The 21,143-nt window shown below is 36.5% G+C and overlaps 1 protein-coding gene across 2 annotated transcripts in view; it reads left to right on the top strand.

Annotated features, from left to right (window-relative positions):
• ATP7A (ATPase copper transporting alpha) overlaps positions 1-21,143 on the top strand; it is a 142,912-nt gene that overhangs the window by 85,671 nt on the left and 36,098 nt on the right. For both annotated transcript variants that reach the window (XM_030849614.2, XM_060292366.1), the window contains 4 exons: positions 4,610-4,816; positions 13,737-13,900; positions 18,769-18,930; positions 20,950-21,026. In XM_030849614.2, the coding sequence (XP_030705474.1) occupies positions 4,610-4,816; positions 13,737-13,900; positions 18,769-18,930; positions 20,950-21,026 (610 nt within the window). The remainder of the gene's footprint in view (positions 1-4,609; positions 4,817-13,736; positions 13,901-18,768; positions 18,931-20,949; positions 21,027-21,143) is intronic.

The following is a 21,143-nucleotide window of genomic DNA, read 5'->3' as shown; positions in this document are numbered from 1 at the left end:
ATAGAATTTTAACTGTAGTTTTGAATTTAGGCATTCAAATGAACCTGACTCTAGAACTGGCCCAAAGTCTTCCTGTTTCCTGGCAGCACTTACTTTGAACTAAAACCAAAGGTGTATATCCAATGGAATTTGCCCATGTGAACTTGTTTTAAACTAGAATTGAACCTTACCTTGAATTAAACTGGAAATTCCCTAAATGAAATTTCTTGCTGTAAATAACAATGGAAAAGTTGAATAACTAATTTCTAGACAATGTCATTAACCTTTGCTCTTCTGATCAGAATGAAAGATATCAAATAGCAGTGTTCTCTTTTCAAGCTCACTAAAACTGAGAAGCATAAAAAATTAGTCACATGCTCAAATTATTATGGTAGATAAGTGTCAGTGGAAAAGGACCCAGAGATGTAAGCATTCTTAATTTTCATGTTCATGACAAATGGTAGAAATTATAGAACTGTCATTTCTTAAAGTCAAGATGTAGTTCACATACCATAAATTCACCCTTTTAAAGTACACAATCCAGTGGTTATTAGTATATTCATAGGAATTTGCAGCCATTACCATTATGTAATTTTAGAACATTTTTATCAGCCTCCCAAAGAAACCTCATACTGGTTAGCAGTCACTCCCCATTTCCCCTTCACCTCCCCCTAGCCCAGCCCCTTTTATCTACTGTTCTGTTTTCTGGCTTTATGAATTTGGCAACTCTAAGTACCATATAAGTGGAGTCAGAATATTTGTCCCTTTGTATTTAACGTATTTCACTTAGCATAATGTTTTCAAGATAACAAACGTTCATCCATGTTTGTGATATGTATCAGTACTTCATTCCTTTTTACTGCTGAATAGTATACCATTGTATGCATATACCTCATTTTGTCTCTCCATTCATCAGTTGATGGAGATTTGGGTTGTTTCCACTCCTTGGCTATCATGAATAATGTTGTGATGAGCATTTGTTACAAGATTTTGCATGAATATATTTTTTTATTTCTCCTGGGTATATACTAGGAGTGGAATTTCTAGGTCATATGGTGAATATGTTTAACTTTTTCAGTAACTGCCAAGCTGTTTTCCAAAATGGCTGCACCATTTTATATTCTCACTTAGAAGTCTCACTTTGATAAAGAAGATCTCAAAAGACCAAGATTCTTGTGCCTTAAAAAAGATACACACACACACACGCGCGAATATGTGCGCACACTGGAATACTACTCAGCCATAAGAAATGAAATAATGTAATTTGCAGCAACATGGATGGACCTAGAGATTATCATACTAAGTGAAGTGAGTCAAAGACAAATATCATATGATATCATTTTTATGTGGAATCTAAAAAAAATGATTCAAATGAACTTATTTACAAAACAGAAACAGACTCACAGACATAGAAAACAAACTTATGGCTACCAAAGGGGAAATGGGGGGAGAGATAAATTAGGAATTTGGGATTAACAGATACACACTACTGTATATAAAATAGATAAACAACAAGGACCCCTGTATAGCACAGGGAACTATATTCAATATCTTGTAATACCCTATAATGGAAAAGAATCTGAAAAAGATGATATATATCTGAAAAAGAATATATATATATATATATGTATGTATATATATATATATATATATATATATATATATATCTGGTTGATAACAAATGACTGCATTGTGTGTTTCTACTAGAGAGCAGAGTTTAAGATACCACCAGAATTGTGGCTACCCATTTTCTGAATGCCAGTGTCAGTGCTGATCCAGGCTTCACAGTCTGCCACTCTGACCTGTTCCTAGAGGTACAGGGATCAGTGCATTTTGCCTTCATGTTATACCAGTCCTGGGTGGGCCATAAATGTTAAAGGAGGTAGTGAGAAAAATGGGAGGTGTTTTTTTATCATGACCATCAATCTCATCATTCTCTTAAAAAGACATAGTATATGAAATTGTCTTCACTAACCAATTAAAGCAAACACAATACTCAAATTCCTTTTCCTTTTTTGTAACTTTTTTATCTTTAATTTCAAACTTACAGAAAAGCTACAAGAATAGTACAAAGAATTCCTGTTTACCAATTTTACTCAGATTCCACAGTTGTTAATATTTTGCCACATTTGTTTTATCATTCTCTTTCTCTGTCGACAGACAGAGACATATATTCAAACACACATTACCCACACACGTATATACCATTTTATGAATCATTTGAGAGTAAGTTGCAGACATGATGTTTATAACTGTTTTTAAGCCATTTTCTGATTATGTATTTATTCTTCATATTACTTTAGACTGAACCTGCCAGTTTTGAGGATCAGATTGGAAACCCTTTCTTGAAATTTTTGGAATCTTTTCTGATTGTTGCCTCAAGTGCAGGAGAGTCAGCCTTCCTTTTGAATTCATTTAAGCATAAGTAGTGTGGCTACAGCTTATAGAAAAGCTAATTTAAAGAAACTAGCCATTTAATTCATTGTGGCTTTTTAACACCTGTACTGCCTCTGTGGCAGATGGAAGGTTTTGCTCTTCTTGCCACACTCACTGGGGTAAAGGTCACAATTTTATGAACCTTTGTTGAGAAGTCATGCCAATGTAGCTAAAAGGGATCACCTTGGGGCTTCCCTGGTGGCGCAGTGGTTAAGAATCCGCCTGACAGTGCAGGGGACATGGGTTCGAGCCCTGGTCCGGGAAGATCCCACATGCTGCGGAGCAACTAAGCCTGTGGGCCACAACTATTGAGCCTGCGCTCTAGAGCCCGTGAGCCACAACCACAACAAGAGAAGCCACCGCAATGAGAAGCCCACGCACAGCAACGAAGAGTAGCCCCCGCTCACCGCAACTAGAGAAAGCCCACGCACAGCAACAAAGACCCAATGCAGCCAAAAAAAAAAAAGGGGGGGGTCACCACTATGACTTATTTTAATTTAATACTGTACTTCTAGAGTGTGAAAATTGTAGATGGTATTTAGGTTACTTCTGGTATCTGAAAGAACTAAATTACTCTGGAACAAGACTTAAAGTAATTGGTAGTATAAACTTTTTTTTCATTGTCCAAGTTCAAAATTAAGTCTTGATAGTAATAACTATGAGAGAATGAATAAGCTCCTGGCTAGATTAAAATAATGTTTTTTTTCAAAGCCAAAGCTATTTCCTTTGGGCAAATGAGCCTCCTTTTTGAATTTTTGGTACTATTTGGTAAATTTTTCCTCTTTGTTCTAAATAATACTCTCATAATCTTAATGAATATCGTTTTCTGAACTGATCCACTTAAGACCAGAGACTGACTCATTTCGGAATTGGGAGAATCTTGTCCTTTGCTATTCAGAGTGTCCTTTGCTCTACTCAGACTGACAGTACTGCCGTCACCTGGAAGCTTGTTGGAAAAGTAGAGTCTCAGGCCCCACCCTAAATGTACTAAATCAGAACCTGCATTTTAACAAGATCTCCCAGGTGATGGTATGTGTGTTAAAATTTAAGAGCCATTATTATAATTGATTTGAGAAGTCTAGATCATTATTCATTAGGGAAATGCTAAGGCTTTTGTTAAAGTTTCTTCAAAAGATGCCCTTCTTCAGCACCCTAAAAACCAACTCTGCTATGCAAACTTTCCTCTGTCGGCTAGCCAAACAGACCTGAACCAGTTTTTTGCCCAAGGGGAAGAAATAACAAGTTAGGTTAGTGGAAATTTCCACATCACTTCTTTTCCTCCTTATCTGTGCAGGAGAGTAGAAACTCTAGCTTTTTTGCATGTATTGATACATGGATGTGCAAAAGGAAATACTTTCTCCCTTCTTGGGAGGTGATTAATACTGCAGTGGATAAAGTAAAGCAGAATAACAACTTTTCTGAGACTGCAGGGGAGCTTCTTGGATGACAGAAGCTTTCCACTGTTTCACAGTCCATAAACATTCTATGGAAAGAGTCTCTGAACACTCCTTTGCGAAAAATGAATATTACTGCTGACTTACTCTTTGCCTCTTCTTCCATTGTCCACAAAGGCATTTTAATTTTAAAAATACGATATATTGGTGTTAAAAGTTCAAACATACAGAAGTGTCTGTAGAGGAAGTTTGTTCATCTGTCTGTTATTCTGTTCCTGCTTTAACCCCATTCCCCAGAAGGAGCCACCATTAATAGTTTGGTATGTACCCTCCTAGGCTTTCTTTTGCAGGTTCTCATATATACACTAACAATTTTTAAATGACATTATACTTCAATGCTGTTTTGCCGACTGCTTTTGGTTCCACTTACTATATCACGAATTGCTTTACTGCCAGTATGTAAATTGTTAACATAATGATAAAAATTCATGATAAAAATAAGAGCTATCTATTAACAAACCATTGTCTACTCGGGTTTGGGGTAGAGATAATGGCTTGAAGATATTGATGTATAGTTTTGTTTATTCAGTTAGTTCAGATTTTCCCGAGAAATGGGATGGGCAGTGTTGAACTTGGAAGTCACTTCCTAGAAAGTGTAGAGATAACATTGCACTGGGCTCTAGGTCCATTACAATTTTAAAGGAGTGGATTGACAGTGCCAGGTGATGTGGATTGTGATGAGTGACGAGGATGCAGCTGGAGAATACCTCAAATGAAAAGAATCTTTTCCTGTCCACCAGATACAAATGAGCCACTGGTAGTAATAGCTCAGTCCTCATCGGAAATGCCACTTTTGACCTCAACTAATGAACTTCATACCAAAATGATGACACCAATTCATGACAAAGAGGAGGCAAAGACTTCATCTAAGTGTTACATACAGGTCACTGGTATGACTTGTGCTTCCTGTGTAGCAAACATTGAACGGAATTTAAGACGAGAAGAAGGTAAGACACTCTTAAAGCCTGTTGTTTTATGTATTAGTTTGAGGACTCTGTCCTTTTTGTCCTCTTATGTGTTTTGTAACCATGTTTATGACTCTTGCCAAGGCCTCATAAAGACTATCAGTGATTTTCAGGACAACCTTGACTTCCTGACAACCAGTTTTTGTTAGTGTTTTGTTCCCTTAGATATAGTTCCTGTCTTGTTTACCTCATGGCCACATTTTAATATCAATGAAGTTTGTAGTCAAATAGCAAAAGGAAATACATAAGATTACTATTCTTTATGGACCTTGGCTGCAATGGATGTTAAGAAACATGAATTTTCTGATAAAGTTATGCTTAAGACTAACAACTACAATCCATAAGTTTCAGTATTACTATATCCAGGCCAAGCACTGGACCAAAGCCAAGTTTGTTTAGAATTGTTCTCTTCCAACAATTTGATCACTGATCTTTGCTTGCAGTAAAAGTGTTCAAAAGTTACTTAATATTGTGTACAAGTTGTCATTTTAGGTTACAAATTCTTAGAATAGCTATAATACATATATATATTTAATTTTTGAATTTTATTTTATTTTTTATACAGCAGGTGCTTATTAGTTATCCATTTTATACATATTAGTGTATATATGTCAATCCCAGTCTCTCAATTCATCACACCACCACCCCCTCACCACTTTCCGTCCTTGGTGTCCATACGTTGTTCTCTGCATCTGTGTCTCAACTTCTGCCCTGCAAACTGGTTCATCTGCACCATTTTTCTAGGTTCCACATATATGCATTAATATACGATATTTGTTTTTCTCTTTCTGACTTACTTCACTGTGCTTGACAGCCTCTACATCCATCCACGTCTCTACAAATGACCCGATTTCATTCCTTTTTATGGCTGAGTAATATTCCCTTGTATATATGTACCACATCTTCTTTATCCATTTGTCTGTCGATAGGCATTTAGGTTGCTTCCATGACCTGGCTATTGTAAATAGTGCTGCAATGAACATTGGGGTGCATGTGTCTTTTTGAATTATGGTTTTCTCTGTGTATATGCCCAGTAGTGGGATTGCTGGGTCATATGGCATTCTATTTTTAGTTTTTTAAGGAACCTCCATACTGTTCTCCATAGTGGCTGTATCAATTTACATTCCCACCAACAGTGCAAGAGGGTTCCCTTTTCTCCACACCCTCTCCAGCACTTATTGTTTCTAGATTTTTTGATGATGGCCATTCTGACTGGTGTGAGGTGTTACCTCATTGTAGTTTTGATTTACATTTCTCTAATGATTAGTGATATTGAACATCCTCTCATGTGTTTGTTGGCCATCTGTATATCTTCTTTGGAGAAATGTCTATTTAGGTCTTCTGCCCATTTTTGGATTGGGTTCTTTGTTTTTCTTGATTTTTTTTTTTTTTTTTTTTTGCGTTACGCGGACCTCTCACTGCTGCGGCCTCTGCCATTGTGGAGCACAGGCTCTGGACGTGCAGGCTCAGTGGCCATGGCTCACGGGCCTAGCCACTCCGTGGCATTTGGGATCCTCCCGGACTGGGGCACGAACCTGTGTCCCCTGCATCGACAGGCGGACTCTCAACCACTGTGCCACCAGGGAAGCCCTGTTTTTCTTGATACTGAGCTGCATGAGCTGCTTGTATATTTCGGAGATTAATCCTTTGTCACTTGCTTCATTGCAAATATTTTCTCCCATTCTGAGGGTTGTCTTTGTGTCTTGTTTGTAGTTTCCTTTGATTTGCAAAAGCTTTTAACTATCATTCGGTCCCATTTGTTTATTTTTGTTTTTATTTCCATTACTCTAAGAGGTGGATCAAAAAAGATCTTGCTGCGATTTATGTCAAAGAGTGTTCTTCCTGTGTTTTCCTCTAAGAGTTTTATAGTATCTGGTCTTACATTTAGGTCTTTAATCCATTTTGAGTTTATTTTTGTGTATGGTGTTAGGGAGTGTTCTAGTTTCATTCTTTTACATGTAGCTGTCCAGTTTTCCCAGCACCAATTATTGAAGACACTGTCTTTTCTCCACTGTATATCCTTGTCTCCTTTGTCATAGATTAGTTAACCATAGGTGTGTGGGTTTATCTCTGGGCTTTCTATCCTGTTCCATTGATCTATATTTATGTTTTTGTGCCAGTACCATATTGTCTTGATTACTGTCCCTTTATAGTATAGTCTGAAGTCAAGGAGCCCGATTCCTCCAGCTCCGTTTTTTTCCCTCAAGACTACTTTGGCTATAAGGGGTCTTTTGTGTCTCCATACAAATATTAAGATTTTTTGTTCTAGTTCTGTAAAAAAATGCTATTGGTAATTTGATAGAGATTGCATTGAATCTGTAGATTACTTTGGGTAGTATAGTCATTTTCACAATATTGATTCTTCCAATCCAAGAACATGGTGTATCTGTCCATCTGTTTGTATCATCTTTAATTTCTTTCATCACTGTCTTATAGTTTTCTGCATACAGGTCTTTTGTTTCCCTAGGTAGGTTTATTCCTAGGTATTCTATTCTTTTTCTTGCAATGGTAAATGGGAGTGTTTCCTCAATTTATCTTTCTGATCTTTTGTTGTCAGTGTATAGGAATGCAAGAGATTTCTGTCCATTAATTTTGTATCCTGCTACTTTACCAAATTCATTGTTTAGCTCTAGTAGTTTTCTGGTAGCATCTTTAGGATTCTCTATGTAGAGTATCATGTCATTGGCAAACAGTGACAGTTTTACTTCTTCTTTTCCAATTTATATTCCTTTTATTTCTTTTTCTTCTCTGATTGCCGTGGCTAGGACTTCCAAAACTGTGTTGAATAATAGTGGCAAGAGCGGTCATCCTTCTCTTGTTCCTGATCTTAGAGGAAATGGTTTCAGTTTTTCACCATTGAGAATGATGTTTGCTGTGGGTTTGTCGTATATGGCCTTTATTATGTTGAGGTAGGTTCCCTCTCTGCCCACTTTCTGGAGAGTTTTTGTCCTAAATGGGTGTTGAATTTTGTCAAAAGCTTTTTCTGCATCCATTGAGATGATCCTATGGTTTTTATTTTTCAATTTGTTAATATGGTGTATCACATTGATTGATTTGCATATATTGAAGAATCCTTGCATCCCTGAGATAAATCCCACTTGATCATGGTATGTGATCCTTTTAATGTGTTGTTGGATTCTGTTTGCTAGTATTTTGTTGAGGATGTTTGCATGTATATTCATGAGTGATACTGGTGTGTAATTTTCTTTTTTTGTAGTATCTTTGTCTGATTTTGGTATCAGGGTGATGGTGGCCTCATAGAATGAGTTTGGGAATGTTCCTTCCCCTGTACATTTTTGGAAGAGTTTGAGAAGGATGGGTGTTAGCTCTTCTCTAAATGTTTGATAAATTCATCTGTGTAGCCATCTGGTCCTGAACTTTTGTTTTTTGGAAGATTGTTAGTCACAGTTTCAATTTCATTACTTGTGATTGGTCTGTTCATATTTTCTCTTTCTTCCTGGTTCAGTCTTGGAAGGTTATACCTTTCTAAGAATTTGTCCATTTCTTCCAGGTCGTCCATTTTATTGGCACAGAGTTGCTCGTAGTAGTCTCTCAGGATGCTTTGTATTTCTGTGGTGTCTGTTGTAACTTTTCATTTTTCATTTCTAATTTTATTGATTTGAGTCCTCTCCCTCTTTTTCCTGATGAGTCTGGCTAATGGTTTATCAGTTTTGTTTATCTTTTCAGAGAGCCAGCTTTTAGTTTTATTGATCTTTGCTATTGTTTTCTTTGTTTCTATTTCATTTATTTCTGCTCTGATCTTTATGATTCCTTTCCTTCTGCTAACTTTGGATTTTGTTTGTTCTTCTTTCCCTAGTTCCTTTAGGTGTAAGGTTAGATTGTTTCTTTGAGATTTTTCTTGTTTCTTGAAGTAGGCTTGTATAGCTATAAACTTCCCTTGTAGAACTGCTTTTGCTGCATCCCATAGGTTTTGGGTCATCATGTTTTCATTGTCATTTGTCTCTAGGTATTTTTTGGTTTCCTCTTTGATTTCTTCAGTGATCTCTTAGTTAGTAACATATTGTTTACCCTCCATGTGTTTGTATTTTTTACGTTTTTTTCCCTGTAATTCATTTCTAATCTCATAGGGTGGTGGTCAGAAAAGATGCTTGATATGATTTCAGTTTTCTTAAATTTACTGAGGCTTGATTTGTGATCCGAGATGTGATCAATCCTGGAGTATGTTCCATGTGCACTTGAGAAGGAAGTGTAATCTGCTGTTTTTGGAGGCAATGTCCTATAAATATCAATTAAATATATCTGGTCTATTGTGTCATTTAAAGTTTCTGTTTCCTTTTTAATTTTCTGTTTGGATGATCTGTCCATTGGTGTAAGTGAGGTGTTAAATTCCCCCACTATTAGTATGTTACTGTCAATTTCCTCTTTTTTGGCTGTTAGCAGTTGCCTTATGTATTGAGGTGTTCCTATGTTGGGTGCATATATATTTATAATTGTTGTCTTCTCCTTGGTTTGATTTCTTGATCATTATGTAGTGTCCTTCCTTGTCTCTTGTAACATTTCTTTACTTTAAAGTCTATTTTATGTGATATGAGTATTGCTACTCCAGCTTTCTTTTGATTTCCATTTGCATGGAATATCTTTTTCCATCCCCTTACTTTCAGTCTGTATGTGTCCCTAGGTCTTAAGTGGGTCTCTTGTAGACAGCATATATATGGGTCTTGTTTTTGTATCCATTCAATGAGCCTGTGTCTTTTGGTTGGAGCATTTAATCCATTCACGTTTAAGGTAATTATCAATATGTATGTTACTTTTACCATTTTCTTAATCGTTCTGGGTTTGTTTTTGTAGGTCCTTTTCTTCTCTTATGGTTCCCACTTAGAGAATTTCCTTTAGCATTTGTTGTAGAGCTGGTTTGGTGGTGCTGAATTCTCTTAGCTTTTGGTTGTCTGTAAAGCTTTTGATTTCTCCATTGAATCTGAATGAGATCCTTGCTGGGTAGAGTAATCTTGGTTGTAGGTTTTTCCCTTTCATCACTTTAAGTATATCATGCCATTCCCTTCTGGCTTGTAGAGTTTCCGCTGAGAAATCAGCTGTTATCCTTATGGGAGTTCCCTTGTATGTTATTTGTCATTTTCCCCTTGCTGCTTTCAATAATTTTTCTTTGTCTTTAATTTTTGATAGTTTGATTACTATGTGTCTCGGCGTGTTTCTCTTTGGGTTTATCCTATATGGGACTGTCTGTGCTTCCTGGACTTGGGTGGCTCTTTCCTTTCCCATGTTAGGAATGTTTTTGACTACAATCTCTTCAAATATTTTCTTGGGTCCTTCTCTCTTTCTTCTCCTTCTGGGACCCGTATAATGCAAATGTTGTTGAGCTTAATGTTGTCCCAGAGGTCTCTTAGGCTGTCTTCATTTCTTTTCATTCTTTTTTCTTTATTCTGTTCCATGGCAGTGATTTCCATCATTCTGTCCTCCAGGTCACTTATCTGTTCTTCTGCCTCAGTTATTCTGCTATTGATTCCTTCTAGTGTAATTTTCATTTCAGTTATTGTATTGTTCATCTTTGTTTGTTTGTTCTTTAATTCTTCTAGGTGTTTGTTCTTTAATTCTTCTCGGTGTATGTTAAACATTTCTTGTGTCTTCTCGATCTGTGCCTCCATTCTTTTTCCAAGATCCTGGATCATCTTCACTATCATTATTCTGAATTCTATTTCTGGAAGGTTGCCTATCTCCACTTCATTTAGTTGTTTTTCTGGGATTTTATCTTGTTCCTTCATCTAGTACATAGTCCTCTGCCTTTTCATCTTGTCTGTGTTTCTGTGAATGTGGTTTTTGTTCCACAGGCTGCAGGATTGTAGTTCTTCTTGCTTCTGTTGTCTGCCCTCTGGTGGATGAGGCTATCTAAGAGGCTTGAGCAAGTTTTCTGATGGGAGGGAGTGGTGGTGGGTAGAGCTGGGTGCTGCTCTGGTGGGCAGAGCTCAGTTAAACTTTAATTCCCTTGTCTGCTGATGGGTGGGGCTTCGTTCCCTCCCTGTTGGTTGTTTGGCCTGAGGCGACCCAACCCTTGAGCCTACTGGGCTCTTTGGTGGGAGCAATGGCGGACTCTGCTAGGGCTCACACCAAGCAGCACTTCCCAGAACTTCTGCTGCCAGTGTCCTTGTCCTCGCTGTGAGACACAGCCACCCCCTGCCTCTGCAGGAGACCCTTCAACAGTAGCAGATAGGTCTGGTTCAGTCTCCTATGGGTTCACTGCTCCTTCCTCTGGGTCCCGATGCATACACTATTTTATGTGTGCCCTCCAAGGGTGGAGTCTCTGTTTCCCCCAGTCCTGTCAAAGTCCTGCAATCAAATCCCGCCAGCCTTCAAAGTCTGATTCTCAAGGAATTCCTCTTCCCATTGCCGGACCCCCAGGATGGGAAGCCTGACGTGGGGCTCAGAACCTTCACTCCAGTGGATGGACTTCTGTGGTATAAGTGTTCTCCAGTTTGTGAGTCACCCACACAGCAGTTATGGGATTTGATTTTATTGTGATTGCTCCCCTCCTACTGTCTCATTGTGGATTCTCCTTTGTCTTTGGATGTGGGGTATCTTTTTGGTGAGTTCCCGTGTCTTCCTGTTGATGATTGTTCAGCAGTTAGTTGTGATTCTGGTGCTTTCACAGGAGGGAGTGAGGGCAGGTCCTTCTTGTCCACCATCTTCAAGCCATTCTACAATATTGGTTTTTAATCAGTCACACTCAGATGTTTTAGCTTAAAATTTTGCACTCACATTAATGGACTTCGCAGTATGCATAGTAGATTTGTTAACCGTAGAGATACATGAGTATGTTTAATGAGCCTGAAGTCATAGGTTTGGTACTCAAACAGCCCTCGCCCAAGATGTCTTAATGATACATGCTGTTACTCAGAAGGGCTGAATAAATATGATTATTATAAGCTTATCCCCACTATTGGGGAAATAACTCAAAGTATACACTGTAATAATGGAATTCTGTAGCCAGTGGAATCACCTTATATGTAAAGGCCAGAACATTATTGTAACAAAATGTATGTTATACACTAGAGTCATCTTCAGTTCAATATTATCTTGTTTGCATTCTTTCATTTCTGCGTCCTTCATTTCAGCCTCCATTATATCTAATTATAATGCAGTCAGGGCTAAATTACACTTTGAGTGATTAAAAAAGAACAGGAGGGAAGTTGCAAGCAAATGAAAGCAAAAAGAATTTTTCAAGGGGTCTGTTTAATTTTAGAACAAACTCTTTTGGGGCAGTTCAGAAATAGCCTTTCTCATGAGACAAGCAATGCCTGTTACAAATTACAGTTACAGATCTTTTTTCTTCTTTAATCCATTAAGCTGATACTTCCAGTTACCTTCTACTACCCCTTTACTTCCTCCTAACCCAGTTAGGCATACCATTGCCCTAGCTGGGGTCACTACATTCACTTTTGTTTTTTTAATTAAGTGACACTGGTCTTCCCTCAGTTTCATCTGCATTATATTTTTAAAAATGAATTGATAGAGTTCTAATTATATTTTGAAGTAAGAATTTTAAAAATTTTCCATAATTTATATAAGTATGAAACATGTTTTTGAAACTTGAAAAACCAGATTTTCTCTTTCTCTTTGGCTGTAGATTACATTCAACTGAAGCAAGAAGATTTTTTTCCTACTTTCTCTACACCCTTCTCTTATTACTGATACTTTCCTGTGATCTGATCTTCTGAATTATTTGGTACCCACAAAACCCAGTGTGTAACCATTATTTTTTCCAAAGAAAAGAATAGTATTTTATTTTTTAACCACTTTTATACAGAAAACTTAGATTATATTAGATACTTTGTCTTCTTATTAAAAACTATTATTAAATTAATATTTGGATATTTTTTCTTTTTTTCAAAACCCAGATCTAACCTAGGGACTGATGATCCCTATTCCCTGTCTGGTAGCCACCAAGGGTTGCTGATTCCTAGAAAGAACTGCCGTTTCTACTTCACGTTATTAATTTTCTTCCTGGCAGTTACAGCAATAGCTGGTCTAGAGAAGTGGGATGGTTGTTAACAAAATGCTTACACCAGAGAACAGCATGACTGCCATAAAATGAACTTCTTTGTTAAGTTGTGTGGCACTTTTTTTTTCTTAGGAATAAGAGCATTTTAGATTAGTGTATGTCAGACAATAAAACTTGAGAAAGAAATTACTGTTATTTGGCAATATTGTAATGTGTATGTTGGTATATTCTTGGGTTCTTTGCTACAACTGCAGTCATTTCCTAAGTACACGAGTTCCTTTCTCTAGGACTCTGTCTTACGAGTTTCTAAAAATACTTTATATTTACATGATAAGGTCTCAATGGATTACAATTCATGGGCATTATTTGGATCCCAATTCAAGCAAACAAACAAAGAGTGTTAAACAGTTATAAGACAGTTGTGGAAATGTGAACATTGCCTGGATATTTGATGATATTGAGGAATTATTTTAGGTTTGATAATGGTATTATGGTTCTTTTTTAAAGAAAAGAGTCTTATCTTTTAGTTATATGTATTTAAATATTTACATATGATACGGTATCTGGGATTTGCTTCAAAATAATCAGGGTAAAGGGCAGAGAGTGAGTGGGTAGGAATATATATGAAACAAGAGCAGCCCAGTGTTACTGATAATTACTGAAGCTGAGAGATGGGTACATCAAGTTTATTATGTTTTCTCTTTTGTGTGTGTGTGTATGTATTTGAAAATTTCCATACTAAAAAGTTTTTTAAAATGAAGTCTTCTTTTAAAATAGTTTTGATTTTGGCTCAATACTGTATAAAAGTTAAGAAATAAATTTCTCCAGATTCACTTAATCCTTTCACAGTTAAATGAAAAAAAACTATTATGAGATTATTATTTTTATGAGAAATGTTATCTGAATTGTTTTTCTTATCAATATTCCTAGGAATATATTCTGTACTTGTGGCTCTGATGGCTGGGAAGGCAGAAGTAAGATATAACCCTGCTGTCATACAACCCCTGATGATAGCCGAGTTAATCCGAGAGCTTGGATTTGGAGCCACTGTGATAGAAAATGCTGATGAAGGGGATGGTGTTTTGGAACTTGTTGTAAGTAAGACATTTTGTGTGGTTAATAGAATTTGCAGGAAAAACTTGGCAAGAATTCAGAAAAGAGTTTGAAAAATAATTAAAATGTGGGGACAATAAAACATAAAATGAAAATTAAGGAAACTGGAAAGATATGACAATGGTGGCCTTCAAGCATAGAATGTAAAAGATAATCATCTCAGGCTTCCCTGGTGGCACAGTGGTTGAGAGTCCGCCTGCCAATGCAGGGGACACAGGTTCGTGCCCCGGTCCGGGAAGATCCCACATGCCGTGGAGCGGTTAGGCCCGTGAGCCATGGCTGCTGTGCCTGTGCATCTGGAGCCTGTGCTCTGCAATGGGAGAGGCCACAACAGTGAGAGGCCCGCGTACCACCAAAAAAAAAAAAAAAAAGATAATCATCTCTATTAAGAACCAATAAACAAGAATTGGGTTTGAATGAATAAATGAAAATCAACTTCTAAAATATAGTATGATTCCTACATGAAATTACTAGAAGAAATATTTGGAGCTTTTTTCAATATTCTATTTTAAAAATTTCAGACATCAGGAAAGTCAAAAGAATTGTACAGTTGAACATTCTTACACACACTGCATAGATTCTACAATTAACATTTTACTATATTTGTTTTATCATACATCAGTCCATCAGTCCATTGTGGAAATAATTTTAAACTCACAAAGAAATTGCTAAAATAGTACAGAGGATTTCCCTGTAGCCTCTACCTAGCTTTTCCCAGTGATAACATCCAATCTATCATTTAAAAAATAATATTAGAGTAGGAAGAGTCTTTCTAAATATCATACAAAATCCATAAAAGACAAGGTTGATAACTTCAGGTACATAAAAATTTCTTCTTGGGAGAAAAACACCATAAACAAAGTCTAAAGGCAAGTAAAATAATTGTAATTCATATCATAAATGAAGGTTAATTTCCTTAATATATGAAGAAGTGTTGTAAATCAATAAGAGCCATCAAACCAAAAGAAAGATGGTAAAGGATATGAACTAACAGTTCACAGAAAAACCAAAACAATACCTCTTTAAATGAAAAAATGTTCGATGTCACTTTTAATAAGAGTAAAGCAAATTAAAACTGCACTGAAATGCCATTTTCCACCTGTGAGATTGGTAAAGATAAAAAGCAATTTTGTTAACACTGTGTTTGATCTCTCATATATTGCTGGTGGAATGTCAATTGAGACAAGGACTCAACAGAAGAATTTGGCAATATCTATCAAAAGTAAAATTGCGCATAGCCTTTGCCTCAGAAGCTCCACTTGTAGGAAATTATCCAGCAGACATATTTGGATATGTATGAAATGATATGTGCGCAAAGGTGTTCATTATAGTATTTTCTTTTTTTGCCTATGCCACACGTGGCATGTGGGATCTTAGTTCCCTGACCAGGAATCGAACCTGCACCCCCTGCATTGGAAGCACAGAGTCTTAACCACTGGACCACCAGGGAAGTCCTATTATAGTATTTTTATAATAGCAAAAGATAGGAAACAAACTAAATGTCGGTCATTGGAGACTGATACATACATCCATACCATGGGATACTAAGCAGCTATTACAAAGAATGGGTTGGTTTGTACTTTTTAAAGACTTCTAAAAATTAATAGCTTTATCGAAATATAATTTACATACCATAAAACTCACCCTTTTAAAGTGTACAATTCAGTGGTTTTTAATATATTCTCAGAGTTGTACAACTAATCACCACTATCAAATTTCAAAACATTTTCATCACCCCAAAAAAGAAACCCCATACCTATTAGCAGTCAGTCCTCATTCTTGATATTAATCATTTGAGTCTTCCTTTTTTTTTTCCCTTCATCACTCCAGCCAAAAGTTTGTCAATTTTGTCAATCTTTTCAAGTAACCAACTTTTGGTTTTGTTGATTTTCTCTATTCTCTCTTTTGTTAATTTTCACTCTAACCTTTGTTATTTCCTTCCATCTGTTTGCTTTAGGTTTAGTTTGTTTTACTTTTTCTAGTGTCTTAAGGTAGAAAGTTAGGTTATTTATTTGAGATCTTTCTTACTTTAAAATATTGGCACTTACAAATTTCACTATAGGCACTGATTTCATTTCAGTTATTGTACTTTTCAACTCCAAACTTCCATTGGGCCTTTCTAATAATCTCTGTCTTTATTGATACACTCTGTTTGGTGGGATATTGTCTTATACTTTCCTTTAATTTTTTAGACATCATTTCCTTTAGTTCAGTGAATATATTTAAAATAGCTGATTCAAGATCTTTGCCTAGTAAATCCAATGTCTGGGCTTCATCAGGGAAAGTTTTTTCCTGTGTATAGGCCATACTTTCTTGTTTCATTGTATGTCTGACAGTTTTTGTTGAAAATATAATGTAGTAACTCTGGAAATAAGATTCTTCCCCTCTCCTCAGGGTTTGTTATTTGTTGCTGTTTGTCATTGTTATTGTTTGTTCAGTGGCTTCTGAACTAATTCTATAAAGTCTGTGTTCTTTGTTGTGTGTGGCCACTGAAATCTCTGTTTGGTTAGCGCAGTTGTCAGCTAATGATCAGACAGTGATTGCCTTAAATATCTGGAATCAATAAGTCTCCCAGTCTTTGCTAAAGAGCTCTTTGTAAATGTTGGGGCATGCCTTGAACACTTAGCCATGCAGCTGTCAGTTTTGCCTTACCCTTCGACTCCTGCTTCTATGGAGCCTAAAGGTCAGCCTGAGGTGAGAAGTTAGGGCCTTTTCAGTTCTTTTTTGAACATACACACAGCCCTGGACATATGCATAACCCTATGCATGTGCATATGCATGTGCATGTGCATAACACAGCCCTGGACATATGCATAACCCTATGCATGTGCATTGCCTTCTAGATGCAGCGCTTATGGATGTCTTGCTTCCTGGCTTTCCTTTTTAGGCTTTTTTGTTAGTCTGTTGTTTGCTCCAACTGTTATCCATTGGCTCAGGCAGCCACAAGGTTAAATAATTTCCTCTAATTGTTTCTGACAAATTCTCCTGGGGAAAAGGCTTTTTGTATTCACTGGGTCATCAGGAAAAACAGACATCTTTGCAAGTGGGATATTTCAGAGAACCATCAGACAGGCCAAATAATGACAGTTGTCTGGGAATGAGGCTTTGAAGGTACTCCAATCCTTTTCTGTCCTCTCTGGTAGCTTTCCTGATGCTGTTTTTCACCATGATTGTGGCCTATCAGTCTTCATGGCTACCCCAGAGCTGGAGGAGAGGGAATGGGAATATGGCAAACTGTAATGCCATATAGCTTGACGTTTTATTGGAATTTATCTGATTTTCTTGAATAAATGCTTCCTGCATTGCTGTAAGCTTTTGTTTAATTTTCAGATTTCTTTTTTAATCAGTTTTTTAAATTGAGGTTTAGATGATTTACAATATTAGTTTCAGGTGTACAGCATAGTGATTCAAAATTCTTACAGATTATATATACTCCATTTAAAGTTATTGTAAAATATTGGCTGTATATCCTGTTCTGTACAATATATCCTCATAGCTTATTTATTTTGTACAAAGTAGTTTGTACCTTTTAATCCCTACCCCTATCTTGCCCCAACCCCTTTCCCTTTCCCCATTGGTAACCACTAGCTTGTTCTCTATGTGTAGGTTTCTGTTTATTATATTCATTTCTTTGTTATATTGTTTAGATTCCACATATAGATGATAAGATACAGTATTTGTCTTTCTCTGTCTGACTTATTTCACTAAGTATAATACCCTCCAAGTCTATCCATGTTGTTGCAAATTTCATTCTTTTTTATAGCTGAGTAGTATTCCATCGTGTGTGTGTGTGTGTGTGTGTGTGTGTGTGTGTGTGTGTGTGTATCACATCTACTTTATCCATTCATCTATTGATGGAACTTAGGTTGCTTCCATATCTTGGCTATTATAAATAATGCTGCTATGAGCATTAAGGTACATGTATCGTTTTAATTAGTGTTTTTGCTTTCTTTGGATATATACACAGGAGTGGAATTGCTGGGTCATATGGTAGTTCTATTTTCAGTTTTTTGAGGAACACCCATACCATTTTCTATAGTGGCTGCAGCAATTTACATTCCCACCAACAGTATACAAGGGTTCCCTTTTTTCCAACTTTTCTGAAAAAGGTGGTTCCAACTTTTGCCAGTTTTCTAATTGCTTTTGTGGAGGAGAGAATTTTCAGAAATCCTCACTCCACTATTAATGATATTCTTTTGGTGGATATTCTTGAATAAGTACTTTGTAATTTGTTGTGTACTCTTTTTGGTTACTTCCCATAATCTTTCAGTGGTTGGTTTTTGAAACTTTTGTCCAGTTATATCATTGCTCTTTGGGGAAAGGATTTGCTGAGCTTCTCACACAGTCATTCCAGAAGTCCTGCCCCTCCATTTTAGAATTTAATACCCAACTAAAGTATAACCTCACTCAAGACATAGGGCAAAATACATTTTTGGACAAAGGTAGAACACTTTTGTTATCCATTAACCCTCACTAGAAGTAATACTAAAGGATATATATATACACACATACATACTTATATACATTAGCAGGGTGAAAAAAATCTAGAGGGAAGCAAGACATTGAATACAAGAAGCAATGATAGTTGTCAAATCCTCTATTACTGAGTAATAACAGGAAGACCGGAGACTTAATGAGATCCTTAATGTTGCAGCTGGGACCATATCTTTGTTCAATGTGATATAAAGACAGTGATCTAATGATCATAATCTAAAACATATTAATAGTGCAGATAGGATCTTGTGTGTTAATCCCTTGTTACAAGAGTTCTTTTAGTTTAAAGTAACAACACACATTTAATGGAGGAAAAAAGTATATTTCTGAATAACAAAGCCTTTGTCTTTAACAGGTGAGAGGAATGACATGTGCCTCCTGTGTACATAAAATAGAGTCTACCCTCACAAAACATGGAGGGATCTTCTACTGCTCTGTGGCCCTGGCAACCAACAAAGCACATATTAAATATGATCCAGAAATTATTGGTCCCAGAGATATTATTCATACAATTGAAGTAAGTGCCAAGACTTTGCATTTCTGTGTTCTTACCTATCTAGTTAGTCAGCACTACCTTGAATCACTTCTGGTTTGTATCAGATAGAGATGATGAGAAAAATCTGATTTCTTTGTTTACCTCTATAGACAACGTCTGTCTCAAAATTTAATGTAAGAGTGTCTGCCTTTTTCTTTCTTTTTTTTTTTTTGGTCTTCGTCAGGAAGAATTAGGTAAAGGCACATTGGCACTATTAATCAGGAGCAGACTTAAGGCAGAACCATAGATCATTTAAAAATATTTAGAAAATGTAAGCAAAGTACAATTTGTTATGAGTAAAATTCATGTTAATCACTAAGAAAGTGAAGCATCTTGCTAGATGCTGTATTGTTTGTTAGGTCAAAGCAAATGATATCATAGTTAAAGTAAGAAATTTAAAAGACCAAACCTTTTTCTCTGTGACAAATTCATCCTGCAGTCTTCAGTAAATCTTAAGTGGTAATACATGTTAAAGTGCTTTAGAAGTTTCACTGTGGTCTAGCATTGGTGTTCTAATGATCTAAAAAGCATATTAATCATTCAGGTAAGATCCTGTTAATGTAGATAGTAACACCATTAACATCTTTGTGAAGCTAGCATTATTGAGTATCTACTATGTGCCAGTTACCAAAATTGCAAAGCTTCAACTCTTGATTTAATTCTCACAACAGTGCTGTCATCTTCATTTTGGAAGTGAGGAAACTCAGGTTATGAGATGTTACTTCCTCAAAGTCACATAGGTAGTAAGTGTCATAGCTGGGATTTGAGCCTAATCTTTCTGACTCCAATGCTCATGCTTGCTCTTTTCACTGTGTTATACTGCCAAGAAATGTAAGATGGCAGCATTTTCCCTAGCAGTTCGAAATATAGTGTATGTTACTGTCTATGTTCATATGAGTCTTACTTAGGTGTAATTTTCTTTCAGTACTTTATTTTATTGTGGAAAATTTTCGTTCGTGTTCTTTTTTCGGGTACAACAAGAATAAAGACTGCATATGCAAACCCTTGAATAATATGTTTAGTATGGTGCTAGCTTTTGTGGCCTATTATTCAGTTTTCTGTACTTTCAGGGGATGGATGGATCAATGACTTGATAGATGTCAAAGCTAAAATTAAAAATAAAGTGATTAATATACATCAGTACTAGTAGATGCTTGTCTAAGTGTACGATTTATGATTTTACTGCTGAATTCTCTTCTTTTTATTGGAGTATAGTTGCTTTACAATGTTGTGTTAGTTTCTGCTGTACAGCAAAGTGAATCAGTTATACATATATCCACTCTCTTTTTTTTTTTTTTGCGGTACGCGGGCCTCTCACTGTTGTGGCCTCTCCCATTGCGGAGCACAGGCTCCGGATGCGCAGGCTCAGTGGCCATGGCTCATGGGCCTAGCCGCTCCGCGGCATGTGGGATCTTCCTGGACCAGGGCACGAACCCATGTCCCCTGCATCGGCAGGCGGACTCTCAACCACTGCGCCACCAGGGAAGCCCTCCACTCTTTTTTAGATTCTATTCCCATATAGATCATTACAGAATATTGAGTAGAGTTCCCTGTGCTATACAGTAGGTTCTTATTAGTTATCTATTTTATACATAGTAGTGTATATATCTCAATTCTGTCTTTATTAGGTCATCATACACTCTGTCGGCCTGACCAAGTAATAGATTCTGCTTTTTTCCAAAATTACTTATTGGAGGCTTTAGTTGACTTCTTGATATAAGAACCTCTACTGAGGACAACTGCACTTGAGTTAAATCAGTAGTTTGAGAACAGTAGGATAGACATCAAACAGAATTGAGAAAATACTCATTTCTTTGATGAAAGATTAGAAACAAAGGTAATTAAGAGAAGGAAGCACATCTTCATCTTTATATTCCCCAGAATGACTTGCACTTAGTAATTGAATTGAGTTGTTCTTAATGACAATACCACAGCTTAGAATTTCTGTAGGTAATATTTATACATTCAGTGAAATAATTGTTTTCTCATGAATTTCCTTAGAGCTTAGGTTTTGAAGCTTCTTTGGTCAAGAAGGACCGGTCAGCAAGCCACCTAGACCATAAGCGAGAGATAAGGCAGTAAGTACTTTTGGAATGTCAGTGAAAAACAGATTTTGATTCCTCTTTACAAATTTAATAAACTGTTAGCATGTCAGTTTTTTCAATATCATCCTTACACTGGGTGGGAATTGGTCA

The sequence above is a fragment of the Globicephala melas genome, chromosome X, assembly GCF_963455315.2.
Source record: "Globicephala melas chromosome X, mGloMel1.2, whole genome shotgun sequence".
Lineage (NCBI taxonomy): Eukaryota > Metazoa > Chordata > Mammalia > Artiodactyla > Delphinidae > Globicephala > Globicephala melas.
Note: the sequence above shows the minus strand (reverse complement) of the source record. Positions and strands in the feature narration are given on the sequence as shown.